Source organism: Paramormyrops kingsleyae, chromosome 8 (genome assembly GCF_048594095.1).
Source record: "Paramormyrops kingsleyae isolate MSU_618 chromosome 8, PKINGS_0.4, whole genome shotgun sequence".
Lineage (NCBI taxonomy): Eukaryota > Metazoa > Chordata > Actinopteri > Osteoglossiformes > Mormyridae > Paramormyrops > Paramormyrops kingsleyae.
The window spans coordinates 10,245,476-10,264,813 of NC_132804.1; the positions used below are offsets into that span (position 1 = coordinate 10,245,476).

A 19,338-nucleotide genomic window follows, 5' to 3' on the forward strand; every position below is an offset into this window, starting at 1 on the left:
ATGTATTAAAGCATCTCTCGAGGAAGATTGCGCTGCTGTCTGGCTGCTGCAGACCATAAAGGGTTAAATAACTGGCATGTGGATCAGAATGATTCAAAGTACCAGCAAGTTGGCTTAACAAAAGGCATGACAGACAATGGCTGACAGTGGCCTGGAAAACACTGGGGCAGGTCTAGCAGTGGCTGCAGTCCACTCCTTCAACCACGAACATCACGCAAAAATGGCAGTATTCAGCAGAAGTAGAGCAGACAGAGGTCACGTCTATTTGTTATAGACCAATATAGGCCAAGTCTATATGTTGAACGATGAGGTGATTTTGATAAGGGGGGTAAACTGTCATGGGATGTTTTACAGACATTTCTTAATTAATTAAGTGGATTACACACAGAAAAACGTTTACACAGAAATTTGTAAATTTAGTTTTGGACTATCAGATACTGTCACAGTTCCTCAGTAAAAGTTGTTTTTTCCTTCTACGCCATGTAAATGTATAGTAAAAATGACAGAAAGCCTGTGTGCTGGCGGCTCGTCTGCAGAGACGCTCGGCAGACATGCATGTCACATCATTGAAGGCTGGATCCTCTGAAGGGATCCCCGTCACGGAGCACGTTCCCCGTCACGAGAGCACGTTCCCCATCACGAGAGCACGTTCCCCGTCACGAGAGCACGTTCCCCGTCACGGAGCACGATCCCCGTCACGAGAGCACGTTCCCCATCACGAGAGCACGTTCCCCGTCACGAGATCACGTTCCCCGTCACGGAGCACGATCCCCATCACGAGAGCACGTTCCCCGTCACGAGAGCACGATCCCCATCACGAGAGCACGTTCCCCGTCACGGAGCACGATCCCCGTCACGAGAGCACGTTCCCCGTCACGGAGCACGTTCCCCGTCACGGAGCACGTTCCCCGTCACGAGAGCACGTTCCCCGTCACGAGAGCACGTTCCCCGTCACGGAGCACGATCCCCGTCACGGAGCACGATCCCCGTCACGGAGCACGTTCTCCATCACGGAACACGTTCCCCATCACGAGAGCACGTTCCCCATCACGAGAGCACGATCCCCGTCACGAGAGCACGACCCCCATCACGAGAGCACGTTCCCTGTCACGAGAGCATGATCCCCATCAATGAGCATGATCCCCAAAAGGGAGCACAATCCCCGTCACGAGAGCACGTTCCCTATCACGGAGCACATTCCCCATCACAGAGCAGCTTTTCTCCGAAGGGGACCAAGTGCAAGTGTGAAAGGATTTGTGTCTAAACATGCACCTATATATATATGATACGGTTACACATAGATCTCAGACATCTATCCATCCATCCATCCATCCACCCACCTCTCCTGAGTAGCCTCACATAAAATCTTTATATATAGATTTACACACACGCATACACAAATATACATATAACTGAATTTATATCAATAACATAAATGTATGTGCATATTTATATACAGATGAGTCTGTCTCATGGTAAACACACCATAATAATACACAGTTAGATATAAATCCTATAAAACAAGGACATCCGAACAGAATTATGCGGGAACTATCCTGACACTGAACAGGAAAGTGTCTGATGCGAGGACAGACTGAAAATCCCCTCCTCGTCTCTCCATCCAACTTCTGCCATGACTGAAAAAGTGACACTGCTGTGGTAGAATGACACAGAAGGCCCATTTGTTCATGCAGGTCTTCAGAGAAATGCTTTGGCCAGCGGACTGGGGCACCAAGACTGGGGTTCATTAAACAAGACTATTCTTGTACTGCAACACAAACCTGTAGGCAATAATCTGCCGCACTGAGAGCCCTTGTCTGTCCCTGTGGCATGGCTCAGAATTACTGCTGAGAGAGAACTAAATGCCTCTTCAGAAAATAAATTGTTTTTCTTGTCTAGACAGATACCCACTCAAGTCTACCAATGAGCAGGCCGGCCACTTTAGCCCCCTCCCATCCCTCGTTCCCCGTTCTTACCAGGGCTTTTCTTTAAGGAGACGCCAAACCCACAGTCCCAAAGTACCACCAATCCCATCATGCCTCTGTGCTACTGCTTCTGGTGACCTTGAATTCCTCCGTCATCCCGGACACTAAGAAACGTACCGCTGTGAATTCGCGGTTGCTCAAAGGCATGAATGCAACTGGCAGAGCCTCTAATTAACACATTTTGGGCAAGTAATGGAACAAGCCCTCTTCGATTGCAGTTTAAAGAGGATTGGCTGTCCAGACAGCAAAGAAAGGAAAAGGCAGATAAGTAATGGCTAGAGACACTAACAGAGTATTGATCTTTGTTTCCGCTTTTTGTTGTGGTCTGTTTAGGATGGCCTCATCCCGTATAACCGCGGCCTAAGAGTGTAATCCAGTCCCCCGTCAAAGTCACTCTGGTTAACAATCTCACTGGGACTCTGCTCAGGGCGGCGACTGTGTAGCTAATGGTGACACCTGCTGGACCCCCTCCCCCCCCCCCACTGCCCTGAGCTGGACACCTCTACACAAAGGTCAAGGAAGGGGTCGCAGGTCACGGAACTCAAAAAAAAAAAAAAAACAGGTTCCTCTGGGAAGGGTTCCAGGACTGAAAGCTTAGCAGGAGTTTGGAGATTTTAGTGTGTTGTCTCCATCAATATTATCAGTATTATAGGACAGGCCATAATGACACTTTAAGCCTTTCCTCTGCTTCCGTAACAGAATACACAATTCAGCTGGTCTGCAAATGGCACATCTCATCACTTAAACATCACATAACAATCGCAGCGTCAACTGAGAAGTGGGACCTTTCTGTCATCGGCCCTGATAGCCAGAGTCTCACTGTGCCACAAAAGTGAAGTCTGCATACTCATTATTCTCGGATGACTGGCTAAACAAAAGGAGCGGGGTGGTGACTCTCAATATGGCGGCCAGGCGGCTGATGATGCGTATGACAGATTCCCCGCTTGACACCCACCGCAGTGTCTGTGCCACATGCACTAACCAGCCAGACTGTCGGGCTATTTCACAACATCACCATTCTAAGCCCCCAACTCCTGCATGATCAAATTCTCAATAAATCATACTTGCAAAGCAGCTGAACGAGTCAGACAAAAGAATGATGATTAATATTTCTGTTAATTGCTTAAGTGTCGTACAGGTTCTGGTCCTGTCAGTCCGCAAGCCCCTTCAGAGAATTACCATATAAAAGTTATACCGTAGTCTGTTCCTCTGAAAAGCGTCATAAATTTGGCTGATGAATCACAGTCACACAAAGACATAAATATCTTTTGCATTCCTGATGGCATTCATGACGCAGCGCGACATCAAAAATAGACACTTGGCCAAAAGCATAGATATTTGCCAAAAAATTATTTGAGTGAATGGGGAGTGGTTCAGAAGGCAAACTTTTAAAGATGAAAATCAACTGACTGGTTGTCATATGCAACAGCAATTGTGATGTCAGCACTGAGAACAGCTACAAACTGTAACGCTTGAGGTGGAAAGGGAAACAATGTGAAAAACAACTGTAAAATAAGTTAAAAAGCAAAACTAAATAAGACAATTTAATCTCGGTCTGTCTTTAACCAGCGTTAAAAGTTTAGTGGGGAAAACTGCATATGGTCAGACACCTGTCATTGGATGAGAAAGGTAAGCCAGGTCCCACTGCACATGGTTCTGGGCTCGGGGGGGCATGGGGGCGGCCACTGCACATCACAGACGCACATGAATGTGAGAGAACACAGAGAATGCAGCGACGCGAGTTGGACCTTTCTGAACACGCTGTTGTCTGGCTCCATCGTGTCACTGGAAAGGAGCCCATTCAGAAGTATTCATGCATCTGCCTTCAAGGCACAATAGTCTCAGAGTTTATAAACTGTCTGCCTGCTCATCCAAAGGCTTTAGTCCGTATTGTTCCCCCCCTTAATAAACTTTTTGGAGGAGTTCATCAAGTTGCCTGAATGGCCGATGCAGCGGGCTTCAAGACACAACAGACGGTTCTCTAACCCCCCCATTTCTTTCTCTCTTTTTTGTTGGAAGCCATTTGACCTGACAATGGGGAGAGTGGGCTGTCAGAGATCAGAGGATTCTTAGGCCAAACACAAGAGAAAAAGGCACTCCTTTTCAAGAATGAAATACTCTGCCAAGAGAGAAAAAAAGACAATTGAATTTTCACTTATTCTGAAGCAAAACAAAGAAAGAGAAGGATTCGCGGCAAACGACATCTTATTTGAAAAGACACATGGATACGTATGCCGGGAGCAGCAATTCAGCGCAACGCGCAATGAGACGATCGGGTGGAATCGTCCTACTTGCTGTCAATTAAACGTACTGAGAGGAGCCATGATTGTCTTGTTTGATTTGGAAGTTACCAATGCACTCACTGGAGTAAATAATTGGAGCAGTACGGGTATTTTCCTAATTTTCTCAGGATTTTAAAACCGGCTGACACCCGTTAGACAGGCAGCGCGAATTATATAAACGCAATAAATTTCAGTATTGGCAGTAAGCCATTAATCCACTGTTATACCTTTAAACAGTGTGAAAATTTTCGCAAAACTTTAAAGCCTTTAATTGATGTATATTTTAATTAATTTCATACCTAATTAGGACGGACTGCCACGTTCCGCGCTCCGGCTCCCCTGTTTTGCCCACAGGGGTGGGAAGCGATAATGACAAACCCGCAAAACGCACACAGAGAAGCCCTTTCTCTCGCCAGCCCTGCGCAGCCCAAGCCTCCGCCACCCCGCCTCTTGCTCTTCTCTTTCGGGAATTCACTAAAAAAAAAAAGTCCCCAAAGCCGCACCAGCAGCCGCTACCCACCCGCCCACTGTTTCCCCGCAAAACAGATAGGCGTTTAAATGCCCTAATTAGATCTGACAAGTTCAATGAGTTAGTTTTAGAAAAGGAGAGGGGGGAAGCTGGTCAAGTTATGATTTCCGAGTCAGATTCATCTGGAGATCCCTGGATGGCTTTCTCCTGTCAGCTGCGGCTTTCCGACTTAATTGAGCGTTCCGTGGAGGCCCAGGAACGGACCCATTAGTCACCGTTTAAACCGGGGGAAAAAACCTGCGGGGGGAGGGGGGAGTCTACAGAAATGGCCGAGACACTTTTCCATCTTATCTACGCTCGCTAGTTTCGTTCGTGTACCGGTCATTTGATAACACGGCGTGTAAAACAGAAAATAAAGAATGTTATGGTCTAATCTGTCATTGAGCGAAAACTATGAAAAAAAAATGTGTTCAACTTCAAGTTGAGGATCCCCTTGTCATGAAAATATGGTTGATGACATTTATGTTTATTTACACATTCAAATGTATTGCCATTATTACCGTCTCTTACGTATTTCGCCCAATAGATTAAATGATTACATTATTCTTAACGTCCGTCACATGTGTTTACGTGCGCGTATAACACATTCCATACGTATAATTATTCATACATACAATGTATCCGCCTTTACTCTCAAGGCCGAGTGGTGGTCGTAAAGTTGCGCCAAGTTGCGCAAGACGACTTGCTGTAGGAGGAAGGTGACTCGGGTTCTCCTTCCAATTTAACTGCAGCATGGGATTCCTTATTGTTCACATCCCCGAAGCTGCCGCTGCTAATCTGAGGCTACAGAAAAACGGAATTGAAAAAATATATCCTCATCCCCGAGGTTGCCGTTCAAGCAAGCTGTCAGACTCCAAGGGCCAATGATAAAACAGCTTTTGAACCGAATGTGATTTAAATGCCCACTGGTAGCTCTTGACAGCCATACGCTTAATAGCCGCAAAAGGTCCATGGATCAAATCTTAGCGCGGTAAAACATATTAATGGCGTCTAATTAGTCAAAGGACATAACGTTAGCAACAGAGGAAAAACAGTTAGGCCCTATTTGGAAAAGCAAATGTTGATAAACGGCATTCACCGCTAGAACAATTGAATTTCATCGGAATAGAATAGCAAGATTAGTACATAACGACACTAAAAATTCAGTCCAATTATGTTTATCATCTGCTATTCAGGGGCTGTCATGCCAACAGACCTAAAACGGTTTTTTCAGACTTTTATAATCTATTTGATGATGAGGATTATTACTATATGTAATCCTGTTTATAGGTTTACCTGTATGTAGCTAGGCCTACCTATGTATTAATCACTTGTTTAAATTTATTTATAATAATCCTGTAAGTGTTAGGTAAATAAACCTTTATAAAACTTTCAAATAAAACCAGATATTTGCGTCTTTTTAAGAAGTGCCGTATTTAATTCTATAACTTTACTATTACTCTTACCTTAAAAATCTTCCATGAAGTGAGTTTGCGATGATCCAAGTTTATTTCCGATGAAAATTAACCGCCTTCATCTACGATTATGACAAATTGATATATTTTCCCAGGCTGCTGCATGGAACACTTTTTTACACTTATATGTAAATTTTACATATGCCAAACGCTATTTTGGAGCAAAATTACAGGAGCTGGCGCAAAAGTTAGTGTATCAGTAAAATGTTATTGTTTGCGTTTGTAGGACGTGGGATGAAAGATTTTTTGAAAACCTTCCCTACCTGTGATGAGTTACACAGAAACGATAAATGGTCACGTTTACCGACTGCAACCTCGATCAAAAGGGGCATATTAACTGACAGAAGAAGGGCATTCAGACAGGAAAATGCCTCGCTGCGATCAGCATCGTTACCTTACCTATGAAATAGGGTAACGTGCGTGTTTCGTGCTCCTTATTCACGTTAGGGAGGGCCATGGGTGAAATAGGCTAAAAGTGTGAGGCCAAACTGGATGGAAACCACCTTGTCAAAAACGAAATGAAATTTTAAGTCCAATGTTCCGTCTCGAGAAACGTCTGTCTGTTCATGGCTTTCATACAAGTGACCCATGGAAAGCTAAACGTTAATTTGGGGGAAGTCTCTGGCTGCTACTGCTCTTTCATGCACTGTGTAATGACTGTCTTTTGTTGGCTAATCAGGCCCCCTTTGGGTCGCCACCGAGATAAAGATTCCCGGCATTCGTCGGCAAAAATGAAAGGCGGATTAGAAATGGACTTCTGAGCACCGGACTGCAAACGAGCGCGTAACCGCCTCTCTTCCAAACAAGGTCTGCCACAGGTTCTTGGGCGTTGATGAAGTGGCAAATCTGGGAAAAGTGAGCTTACCTAACGATTGCTTGAAATAGCCTAATTCGTTCAAACTGTAAATTCGTTATAAAAACACACAGACCTATATAAAGCACATAAAATAAAATTAAAAATCGCAGCACGAAATTGCACCTTTACAACTGGTTCTAAGACGTGAGCAAAAACGGCTTGTTGTCCCCGGTACGTTTAATGCAATCCAACTTTTCACATAGGGTTGGTCAATCCTCTACGACAGAACTAGACTCGCGCATGATCCGATTCAAATTTAATCTAACTAAATCGAAAGACGCAAACGCAACGAAATTTTGAGTTTCTTCCTAAATAGCAGCATTTGCTGTGCGCTTCACAGGCAAATTGAAATCCCCGGTCAGTTGTGCGTTTTTTATCAATTTAACATAGGGCTAGTTAACAAAAAATATGATGGTTGAAATTAACACCGTAGCATTCAGTCATCGCGCGTGTTTCGTAATGTGACTAATAAAGTCATGGTGATTCCAAAAAATTAAGCGATTGATAATTCGCTCATTCGAATGCGGTCTACTTAATTCCCGTCACCAGTATTAAAACCGCGTCACAAAAATAGTGAAACTTGCTATTTTTGGCATTTACTGGGGTCAGGAAGAGATTCTCTTGTTTTAGGAAGAACAAAACTTAACACCCACTGAAATTACGGCCATGGTCCAGTATCAAAAATATTTTTTGAGGCGCAATGGGACGCCTGGAGGCCAGAACTTTTCCTTTTAATTTGTGTCAGCAGGCGTTTCCCGGGTCGTTTGCTCGTTTTGTTCATGAAATCTAGCACGCTGCTGCCCAGCCACAAATAAATCGCACGGAGTTAGAGGAGAGACGCAGATTGTGGCCGCTGCGAAACGACGGGCAAATAAACTGATCATTTGCCTGTTGGGGTTAAGACCTACTAGCTGGCCAAACACGAACAAACTGCGTGAATGCGTGAAATCGTTTGAGCTATTTGGATTTGACAATTGTAGTAAAATTTTGTAGAGAATGATAGTTATTTTCGCTGGATAGTGTGGTGAATTTAGCATTCACATTCACGTACCACAGCCGTTTCTCGAAACACTGTAAGATCCTAAACCTTTAAATGAGAAGAGAAATGAAATCCTTTAAAGTTATTGAGCAAAAAAAGGGATTATGAACTCGCCTTTATATATGAAAGCGAAATCCCCATGTCTTCTTCTGTACACTTTTGAATTTCCCATAAGCAGCCCGAAAAGGGAGATTGTCCCTTTCCGAAAAGCCCACCAGAGACCATTCTGGTAAGTAATATGTGTGCGCAGATAGAGCTTGTCCCACATGGAAAGAATCGCTTTAATTAATAGGCAGACAGGCCTGAAAGCGGCACTGGCGGCCTGTAATATGATGAACTCCCATTGTGTTGGTGTCGCCACAAATGTTTCCGATAAGCAAATATACCCAAGGATCAAAGACTATAAGCCTCTCAATTTCGTCTAACTGCCTCTATTTTTTCTCACCTACTTTCTATTTTCCCTCCTTATTCCACTTTTGTGCAAACTCCGAAACACTCACCAAAATCCCTTTCTTGACAACTCCGGGGTTCGCCCCAAGATCACCGGTCAGCCGAGCCTTTCAGATATAATTGCATATTAATATTCCGTCCGACGAGAGGGTTTAATGTGGACACTCTGCTCTCTGAAGATGACTAATGTCTTCATAAATTGGCATTAGTTGACATTACTTGCCACGATTCTGCAATTTAATCCGTCGACTCACATCAACACAGACTCACTTAACGTGTCTTACTTTGCCTTGAAATCTATTTTGTCGCCCTGAAAGCGGATATTAAATATTCACTAGGACATCTATAATGTTAAACATCTATAATATTAAAATAAATCAAATCATATTACTTAATCGAAAAGCGATTTTAGCCTCACGGTCTGCATGTAAGGTGAATGTGCTCGCCTTAAATCATATTCCAGACCTTCCAAAGGAGCAACAAATACAGGCATTATTAAATTGGGCTTTGAAAGCTTGCAATCCAAGACCCCATGTGAAATGAAAGTATAAATAAGGTTTGATATCAAAACACAAGTTTCAACAAAACACAATTTAGCATAAATTACAAACGATTATTTCGGTTCTTAAATCTCGAACCTTCAAAAATAGGATGATATGAAAACGAATTTAATTTCCTTTCCATGTTTAATATAGGCATCAGTTCTAAAACACATTCAGTATTTTTGTTATAAATTAATATCGTATTGTCCTCCTTTTAAAAACGATGGAATTTGTTTAACAATGCCTTTTAAAATCCAAATTACGGTCATTTGTTGCTGGTTTGGCTAATTTGATTTGTTCCACGAATTACGTCACTGGGTTTGAGTGATGGAGTTCATCGTGTCCTTGCCCACCCCACCCCCCATACCCATTTTCAATACAACAGTGAGCTCATATAAATATGTCACGTGGAAGAAATTAATTACTCGCAATTCGTAGCAATCACAATACGTTTCATAGGGAAATAATTCGGGCGCAATTTTTCGTCATACACAATGTATAACCTGCAAAAGGTTTACAATGTCACACCATCGATGATGTGTGTAAAGAACAATTCATGTACTGTCGCTCACAAATATTATTAAACATAATATATAGCTTAGGTATTCACATTTTATGAAAACTGAATAATAAAGAACAAACACGTGCAATACTTTAAATGAGATTATTATCACGATTGCCTTTATCCAATGCATTGCACTTCACTGAAACCTTCCAGATTGTCTATATGTTTCTAAACGAAACGTTCTTATGTACATTCTACTGAAACGCGGAGGGCGGAAAGAGGAGGTTAATCCGAGTTTAATGCAGCAGCGCACTGAACGCGGACCGTCTGTGATGGCTCCGTTATCTCTCCCCAACATTTGGGTCTCCCTGAATTTCCACCCAGCCAAATAGCTTCGAGAAACGCGCAGATTGAGTGACTCCGCGCGCCCGAGGAAAAAATGTTATTAATAGCCGAAGAACTTCCCCATACTTTCACCAAATCTCTTTCGCCGTTCCTGATGAATCTGTTTGAAGTGGTCTCCAGCCCTGTATTACCGCCTTCTCCTTCGACTGAGCCTTATTTTAGACTTAAATAGCCTACACATTAACTTCTGCTTAGACGTGGTCTGTGGTCTGTAGTAGTGTGTGTGTGTGTGGGGGGGGGGGGGGGCGTTCCGTTCCGTTTAGCTGTTCGATTTTCTATATCCCCTTTAAAATATTTTAATATGGCTATAATCAGCAAAATTAGAGCTTTTATTTCAAAGCCAATATCTTGCGTTCCTTCATTATCACGGTTGTTTATTTACGCAGATAAATTTCTTTATGAGCTCGACGGTTAGCATCACATTCGAGAAGCGTTATCTCCGGTTTTTCTAAAGATTCCCGTCTTCTTTCGCATTTTTTTCGCGACTACTATCCAACGGCACTTTCCCTTTTAATTGAATATTCACAGGGAATCCGAGCCCGAAGCCCGGGTTTGCTTGACACCCCACTATCTTTCTACTGCCCTCTATTATCTTCTCTGATCCACCTCACAACAGTCCCAAATCCCGCCTGGCCTCTGTTTGATTAGATTGAGAACCTCAGGTAATCCGACGATTTGCTCAAGTGTCCGTTGCCTCCTTCTCTCCAACACGTATTTACAAAAGCCGGTTTGTTGGTTTAATCACTGCAGATGCCACACGATAAATGAACAGATAGTCTCCCTTTCAATCCGCCCGCTGCCCCAAACAATAACCACCACCAGGTGTGGAGCCCAGTATATTTTTTCCTCATCGCGGTCAAGTCTCTCTCCCCTTCTCCGGCTCGCAATTAAACTTGGCAGGTTTCAGCAAACACTTTACACGTTCTATATAACAGACGCAGGTGTAGCATCCCCAAAATGTAACTCTCCACTCACATGACCTTAAATTTAGAAACGGGCAGCATCGGAATGAAATTGTTAGAAATACAAGTCGGCATTCACTGATACCACTCGTGACAGTGAAAGCTTGATCAAATTACTAGTACGGGGTTTTTGTAATATTACTCATATATTTAAAGAGAAAAGTTGGAATTGACAGCATTATCTGTTTTAATTCAAATTTACACCCCTCCCCAAAACAAAACTCCCTTCTCACCAAAACCACTGCATATAGGTTACGTGATATATAAACTACTGGTAACTGTAAGTGAATTAAGTAACGTTGTTCCCCAGTCTTGTGCGTTACATCATTTCAGCATCTACTTAGGTTTGTATTAGAAGCTGACACCTTAAGTAAGTAGCCTAAATGAATAAACACAAATAAATAAAATCTGAGCAACTATAAAAGAAACCTAAAATATCGCCAATCTGCGCCTGAGGCGAACGAGAGTGAGCCGTTTAGAGATGAAAGTGGAAATAAATAAAAGGCTCAATTTAATCAGCCTTAAAACCCTTCAACATTACGGTTGTGCATGAAACTCCGCGAGTGAGAGTTGTCCGGGGATAAACGCGTTTCCCACTATGCCTCGGAGCAGAAACACCCTCCACCACAGCCACCCATTCAAAAGACAGCGTTTTCATTACGAACTCTAAAAGACTTAACGTCATTAAATGTCACTCACGCGGCAGAATGAAAACAAACACAAGGACGAATCTTTCAGAGAATTAAAAATGGGTATTTACTACGCTGGCTTTAACTGGTAGGCTACACGGAATGTTTATCAGATACCTCCGTTACCAAACAGTGAAATACATTTATAGAAAGACCAGGTAAACAAGTAGACAAAACGCGGACTTAAACACACTCTTTTCCCCATAAAACCCAATAACAAGCGCGTGGGTTTAGAAGACTGATACGTTTAATACGTTTGAGTGTTAAAATGAATTATTTATAGCTAAAATTAAATTAATTTAAATCACTCCTGACCTGTCAACAGACTAGAGACAACTACTTTCTTCATACTGTGCTGGAGCCGAGACAGACATTCGTGGTGAAAAATATGCGATAGAGCCCACACTATAAACACCAATTAAGTAAACAAACAAACAAGCTAACGAATGAATAAATCATGCGTACATACATGTATACATACATCTGGGAAAATCCCAAACAGAATGAACTAAGGGCATGACAGACCGATATCAACTTCAGTGATAAAGAATTATCTCAGTTAAATCACAGGGGGATATACATTCGTTTCAATCAGAGTCCTGCAGGAGGCTTTAAAAACGAAAGAAAGACTTACTAATTACTGACAAAATATGAAAACAAAATACATATATATTTTGAAAGTGAAAGTGGTGGTTAAGGGCGCACACCAACAAATTTCCTGTTAATTCGCACAATGTGGCGATTTCGGAATGAGTACATGCCACTTGCAAAAAAGAATGGACCGTTTTGCTTCTTCCCTTCCAACAGACGATTCGATAGTATTACAAAACTATCTAACAGCAGGGTGTATTGAATAATTCATCTCCCTTTATTTCCCCTCTTGGCCTTTTGTGCAGAGTTTTTTTTTCTTTGCCAGTTTCTGAATGAGAAAGGACAGGCCTGTTTCCCTTTTAGCCGCCCGCTTTATGCTACGCGCTTTTGTACCGCGGAATCTTTGCTTTAAAAAAACCTTCAATGGAATATAAGCTTTTTGCGACTGAAGTTCATCTTCAAGTTTGGAAAAAAAGAATAGGTCTACTTTTAGTGAAAAGATTCTTGTGACCGTTTATTTAAACCCTATACACAAATGTTTGATCACCTTATTTGGTAACATTTGTCTCCTTCTGAAAACGGTTTAGTGAATGACTGGGAAGGAGTCTCTTATGCGCTTGGCTGTGAGACAAAAATCAACAGCGTGTTTTAAATCTCGCCTCCACTCCCTCTCTCCTTCGCTCTATCACTCTCCATCTCCTTCTGTTTAGCTCCGTGTTAAAAGTTGTTTTCCAATAAAAAAAAATATCACATTCCAGACATCACACTGCATGAGCAACAATTCTAGCGGAAATACACCATTTACAAAAAATGTTAAAAAGTAACTTTGTTGATTACGGACTGGAAATGGATACTGAATTAAATACCGTCTGTTCTTATTTTTTGTGACAAACCGGGTAGGTGTGGTTGCTGTCATTAATTGTGAAATCGGTGAACTGTCAAATATCGTTCAAAATAACCATGCAAAAACGGAAGGCGAGTTTGTTATACAAATTAATTGACTAGTCCCAAATCCCTTCAGTCATTGCTCATATAAATAATTAAACTGCAGACTCGGAGACTAAAAAAAAGACTCAAAGAATTTGACTCTGATTATGAAAAGGACGTAAGATAAATAAAATGAATAATTTTGATTGGACTTTAGTTTTGTAAAATAAATTACTTAAAAATGAAACAACACGTAGAATGACATTAACTTTCAAATACATTATTATTGTTCTTTTGTAATTTTATTTTTTTCTTTAAATTTCAATAATTATAAAGCACAGTGGACGGACTGGATTACCTTTATCTCCGAGAATTCCGTCAATGCTGTGCTTAGTTTTCCTCTCTCCGTCTTCGTCCTTTTTATCGCAGTCGTCATCGTCGTCTTTCTTGCCGAACCGGGCTCTGAGAACTCGGCTGATTGAGCTCACTGATGGACACACAGAACCACGACAGAATTTATTATCTGCGTTTGGAAATGCTACTTGTCAAGATGGATCCCGAACGGTTTTCAGAAGACATATCAGTCACCCACCACAAAGAGGTAAACACAAGTTACGTTAGGCCTACCTAAGTCACCGTTGTTTTAACTTATATTCGTTGATATAAGTTATATTTATCTTCAGACATATTCACCTTATTTTTTAACGTTTGCACAATGTTATAACTTAGTGTTGCGTTTTTAAATGTATACGTAGGCCTATGTGCCCGGGAGATATTAAAAATCATTATTATTTAAGAAATTGTTTTGGCCTTATCTTTCTGTGTCCGTGCACGTTCGCGCTCGTGTGGTGACGTTTTAAGCGACGCCCTGATATGTTAACAAGAAAAAAGTGTGCTTACCAGAAGAGGCCTCACCTGAAGGCACCGTGCTTCTGTCACACAGCCCGTCCTTCAGAAGCTTGTCGCGGATCTCCCAGCTGAACATGCCTGGGTTCTCCCGTTTGTATTCCTCTATCCGTTTCTCAACGTCAGGCGTTGCCACCTGCTTTTGGTTTAAATTTACACAGAACAAAACCACAGAGACAGGACACAAAAACTTTAAACTTACATCGATGGCGCTGAATCAGCGCTTCACTCCGCAGTCATAAATCACCACAGTCATCGCACGACGTAATGCAAGTTTGTTTCGATGTCACTATCTTTATGACAATTTAAAATATTTAAATATCTTTAAAAATGACCCGGATAAAGTACTGTCTCGCTTTAAGACGTTATGTTTCCGTGATGTCTGTAAAAATAAAGTTTTAAAGACCCAACATGAAGAAAGTATTAATTTATGATCACAAAGCCTCGCATCTAAACGCAAGTATAACTAATTTAGATACCCATTTTAAAAGTTAATGCAAGTTCTTGTTGCGTTGCCATGTTAAGAATTGTATACTATGTACTTTTATATACTCATACATCTATATGTAAAATGTGGATGATAATATCAATTAGGCCTAAGACAGCTAACATTAAGGGATTCATTTTAGCAGTACTATTTCAAGTTAAATTTTGGTATAAAAATATCGAAAAAACTACTACTATCTTCCTAATAATAATAATAATAATAATAATAATAATAATAATAACCCACGTCATCGTAATCTCTAGACATTAGACATCATTTGCTTTCTTTTTTAGTTTTACTTAAGGAAACCAATAGCTAGAGCACGAGTCGTGGGGTTCTGCCTCTGTCGCTGTGTATCTCCTCAAACCCGAACTTTTTTTGCACTCACCCTGGGTTTGCTTCCACCTATAGCCCCAGGGCGGATCGACCCGGTCTCCTGGTACCGGCAGAGGATTTTGGACACGCAGCCGTGGGAAACTCGCAGCTGTCGCGAGATCACGCAGGGTCGGATGCCGTGATGGGCCATCTCCACTATCTTGTGTCGAATGTGATTCGGCAGCGGCCTCCCATTGATAAACACTCCGCCGAGCTGGTTCACGCGGCCCTGGCCCAGTGGGGTTGACACTGTACCGCGAGAGCACATAGTTAGTTTCAGCAGCTGGAAATACACGTCCAATTGCAGTCACTGAATGAAGGTTCGAGGAAATGGCGGTGTGCGTTCTTTTTAAAATTTGGATATAAAATGAGCAGCAAAATGTCACAAGAGAACGGTGTTGTATGGGAATCCACTCATCACCATCTATATACAATTATTTAATGTTGAAAAAAATCAGCCGTCTACATCGGCTACATCACAGACACTAGGACTGTTTTTCAATTTTGCCCAATTGTGAACTGTTATAAAATTATTAGACATATATAATTTTTACATTAACATAAATCAAGCCAATCTGAAAAGTATTTCCTTCAGAAAATATACTTGTTGATTTAATATTTTAGATTTTAATACATTAAAAAGACATTTGATCTTGTAGCTACTGTTTTAGTAATAGTTTTATATGATTTCTATTGATACTACTGGCCTCTTTAGTAAGTGTACAGGAATTTTCCCTCTACCACTGCAATAACAATAGTAACAACAACAACATAATAATAATAATAATTTCAACATGCATCCCTAACTCATTATTTTTGGCTGAAATTACTGTACATAGACAGGACAGTTGTTTCTTGATAAAAACTTTTAAATCTGAAAAGAGAACGGATTTAAGAATGTTTGGCACGCATCACACACACGTTTCAGCTGTTGTTCTTGCTAGAAATGAGAATTAATTGATGTCATTTTCTAGACGCATATCTCCGTCTTCTGCCGCCCAATTTCAGCGTTTCAAATACAACGTACTAACCCGGTCGAGTTGGCGAGAATTTTGCTACAAGTATCATTGTAGAGAGATGACACTTAAGTGGCCGGTTTTGCATTCAAGATGAGATGAAGTGCGAGATTGTTTCCATCTCCATTATTCCTAGTCATGCTATACAAATATTGATGTGATCCTTTGAGCCATCTCTTTGTTGCGAATTTTGTTTTGATTTGCGCCTGTGAAGTACTTCAGCAAATCCAGCAGCATGGGCAACTATCGTCGCTCTTTTTGGACAATTGTGTATCAGATACTTGAGCACGGACGTCGTGTGTCGGAAGGACTCAAACCGAATAAACGCAGTACATAAAAATAAAAAGGTTTATTTATGCGGTGCGCTTGGATATTCCCATGAATAGTCTTTAACATAAATCTTTTGCCGCGCTTAAAAACAGGCCTTTGCAAAGTCTCCGACACATTTGAACGCTGATGTTGCAAAATAAAGAGAATGATAAAAATGACATTTACAAATTGTAATGGGTGATCAGCTCATGTACTAGAAATCGACTACTTCAAGTGACATTGAACTGCTGGATTAATGTTATATGTTTCTAAACTATTGAGGTTAAAGTTTTAAAGGTTGACAAAAACAGTCAAAACACATGTTTTATGAAAGACCGATGTCTTCAAGTTTTGGGCGAGTGAAATTTTTGTTTCTCGGATGTGAATTCTGAAACATTAAGCTGTTAGGCTATATATATATCAATACTTTTAAAAACGGGATCAATACGTTTAGATGCTAAACGCCTGCCATATTTGTCAATTAAAAAGCTAGAATATATTTTTAAAAACTTACCTTCCAGTGGAAATCCTGTCCGAGGATAATTCTGCCCTGGCGTCGGCCGCATCATTCGAGGAACAGTTCCTGGTAACGTAGCCATCGTAGCTACACCGAAAAAAAAAATCACACTGACGATGTAAAGTTTTAGTCACACAGACAGGTCCGTATTTTGCAATTATATGCCCTGGAAATAAGAGGGGGAAAAAACACTAGATTTGCAATAATTTTAAAATTCAAAAAATAAAAAAAAAATCAGAAGAGATCCGATTAGGCTTAATGGAAAAAAAACACTACGCCCCACAAAAGGAGGAAAATAGAAAACACTTGGCAAATCGCACGGCAGGTGGCATTGGAAAAAAATTATAACAACCGCTGAATGCAAGGTGCTGTGTTTGAGTAACGCTGGGGGTGGGGAGGGGGGAGATTGTATATAGCACTCCTAGGCAGACGTGGGCAAAGGTGATATTCTCTGTCGTGTTGTACTTCTAGGTCTCGTAGTTTTGATGGCAAAGTCTACGCCAGAGGTTGGGGGTAGTTTAAGTGGCGAACTTTCAGGCAAGAAACAGGAGGTGGGAGCAGCGCGCGGCGATAGGTTCCAAGGCCTTTCTTTTATTCATGAAGGGAAGAAGGGGAATAGCCGCTGGCCCGCCGTCCAATCAGGGCGCACGGCGTGGGATGGGAACGCGCATTCCGTTTGTTTTAATTCATACCGTGGCCGTGCGCGCTTTCAACTGAAATCTGCGGAAAAAAACACAGATGAAATGTATTTAACTTTTCATGTCAGCATGCGTAAAGTTAGGTCAGCACTAAACTTAAGCTCTTCCGTTGTGTATGCACGTGGAAGTCGTCGCTTATCAAAGATATATTATTGAGTCTTAAATATGATTATAAAAACTTCAGTATGGGGGTATATTTTCATTTCAAAAGGCTCATAAAGTGTCCAAACGTAAACGTAAAATATCGATCGATATTGCAAAAAAGATGTCCAGCTGTTTCAATTCTTGTCGGTTAGTCTGTCATACCGCTGATTCATTACTGACGTTTGTAGAATAACAGTAACACTACGCAGATGAACAGAGGCAACTTAAATCAAACAAATAACCAGAAGATGTGAAACGTAGTCTAAAATTTTTATATAAAAGCGCGTCAGAAATGACTTTTAAAATATTTCAAATTCAATTTCTGGTGTTTCAAATAGTATGAAATTAATCAACTTGATAGTATTCTGGCACCCGCTGATTGGCATGGATTCACAATCTATCTCGTTTTTTTTGTGGAAAAAGTAGCCTATCACAGCAGGCTATGATGCCAATCCACATTTAACCCTTTTCATTAATTTTGGAGAACTCCCACCTTCAGTGTCGCTTGAACTCGGGAAGAACTTAATTAAACCCCACTAACCCCTAATTAAAAACGTATTTTCGTCATACAAACTTTCAGGAACTGTCGTCTTTTATCCACCTGTCCATAATAATCAACAACAACATAATTAATTAAAAATCAGAGTCAGTGAGCTCTCCCAGTTTCCGTCACGCACATTGTTTACCATTGTTTAATATGTTTTATAAGGATGGCGCTCTTTTATTTTCCTTTTGTAAGTTTTTCCCCTCATTAACGATAGCCTACTACATTCATTGTTTCAATAGGTCGCACGAAAATGTTTAAATTGGAGAAACAATGCGAGGAAACGATTGGTCGAGGTTCCAAAAGTTGTGAAATCTGGTGTCGTCACGCAAATTAAAGGTTCTGAACGTCTGAATTTAAACAGAGAATCGACCCTCAGTCTAGCATAAGCTGTCAACTAATACTTGAGGTTATTTTCGGGTTATTCAAAGTTTTGCGTGAATATTCAAATAAATATCACCTTTACCAATTACGCCTGAGAAGTAGCATACAGAAACGGATTGTGTGAGATTTAAATCTTTTGTGACGCAATCTGGAGAGAGAAATAAATGCAAGACTGACTTTGCCGCATAGACCTACGTCCGCAGGTGGATGTTTTATGGACTGCCTAGAGGGGCCTAAAACAGGTGAAAGCTGGCTGTCAAGACCTCTCAAAACAAATTCTCGAATACCAGCCACACCGCTGCTTAACGAATCAAAAAGGCGAGTTACTCAGCTACAGAAAGCAAATCTGACATAGCGTTTAGTTGTTTTTCATAGGAATATGAATTTCAATTTCAACTAGACTACGACGGTTCTAGAACGGGTAGTTGCCCTGGAACAGCATGCAGCTGTTCTTCCAAAATCGATCGTTTGTGTGCCAGACTATAAGCGTATACGTTATAGCTGCGCCTGCGCCTTCCCCCCTATCATTAAGTGACATATACTGTAGCCTAATTGTAGAAACGAATATTACAGGCATTATAACAGTGTCATTGTGGAAAATTGCTTACGCATAACATCCCAAGAGTATTAAGCAACACTGACCGTCTTTAGTTAGAGACGTAACAATTGGCTGATTATAAAATGAATACCCTTAGCTGTAAATATTGTCAATATTTTCAAGAGTCGATCTGTTCAAGCCAAA

The 19,338-nt window shown here is 41.2% G+C and overlaps 1 protein-coding gene across 4 annotated transcripts in view; it reads right to left on the bottom strand.

The window, feature by feature from the left end:
* Positions 1-17,392, bottom strand: part of pax7a (paired box 7a) — a 55,815-nt gene extending 38,423 nt beyond the window's left edge. For 2 of the 4 annotated variants that reach the window (XM_023837290.2, XM_023837289.2), the window contains exons 1-4: positions 16,824-17,392; positions 14,998-15,233; positions 14,117-14,261; positions 13,575-13,703 (exon numbers count right to left, since the gene is read on the bottom strand). In XM_023837290.2, the coding sequence (XP_023693058.1) occupies positions 13,575-13,703; positions 14,117-14,261; positions 14,998-15,233; positions 16,824-16,908 (595 nt within the window). In that variant the 5' untranslated portion in view covers positions 16,909-17,392. Of the gene's footprint in view, positions 1-13,574; positions 13,704-14,116; positions 14,262-14,855; positions 14,966-14,997; positions 15,234-16,823 lie in introns of those variants that run through there. The other 2 variants (XM_023837291.2, XM_072715169.1) reach the window with 2 other exon arrangements.
* Positions 17,393-19,338: the final 1,946 nt, after the last annotated feature.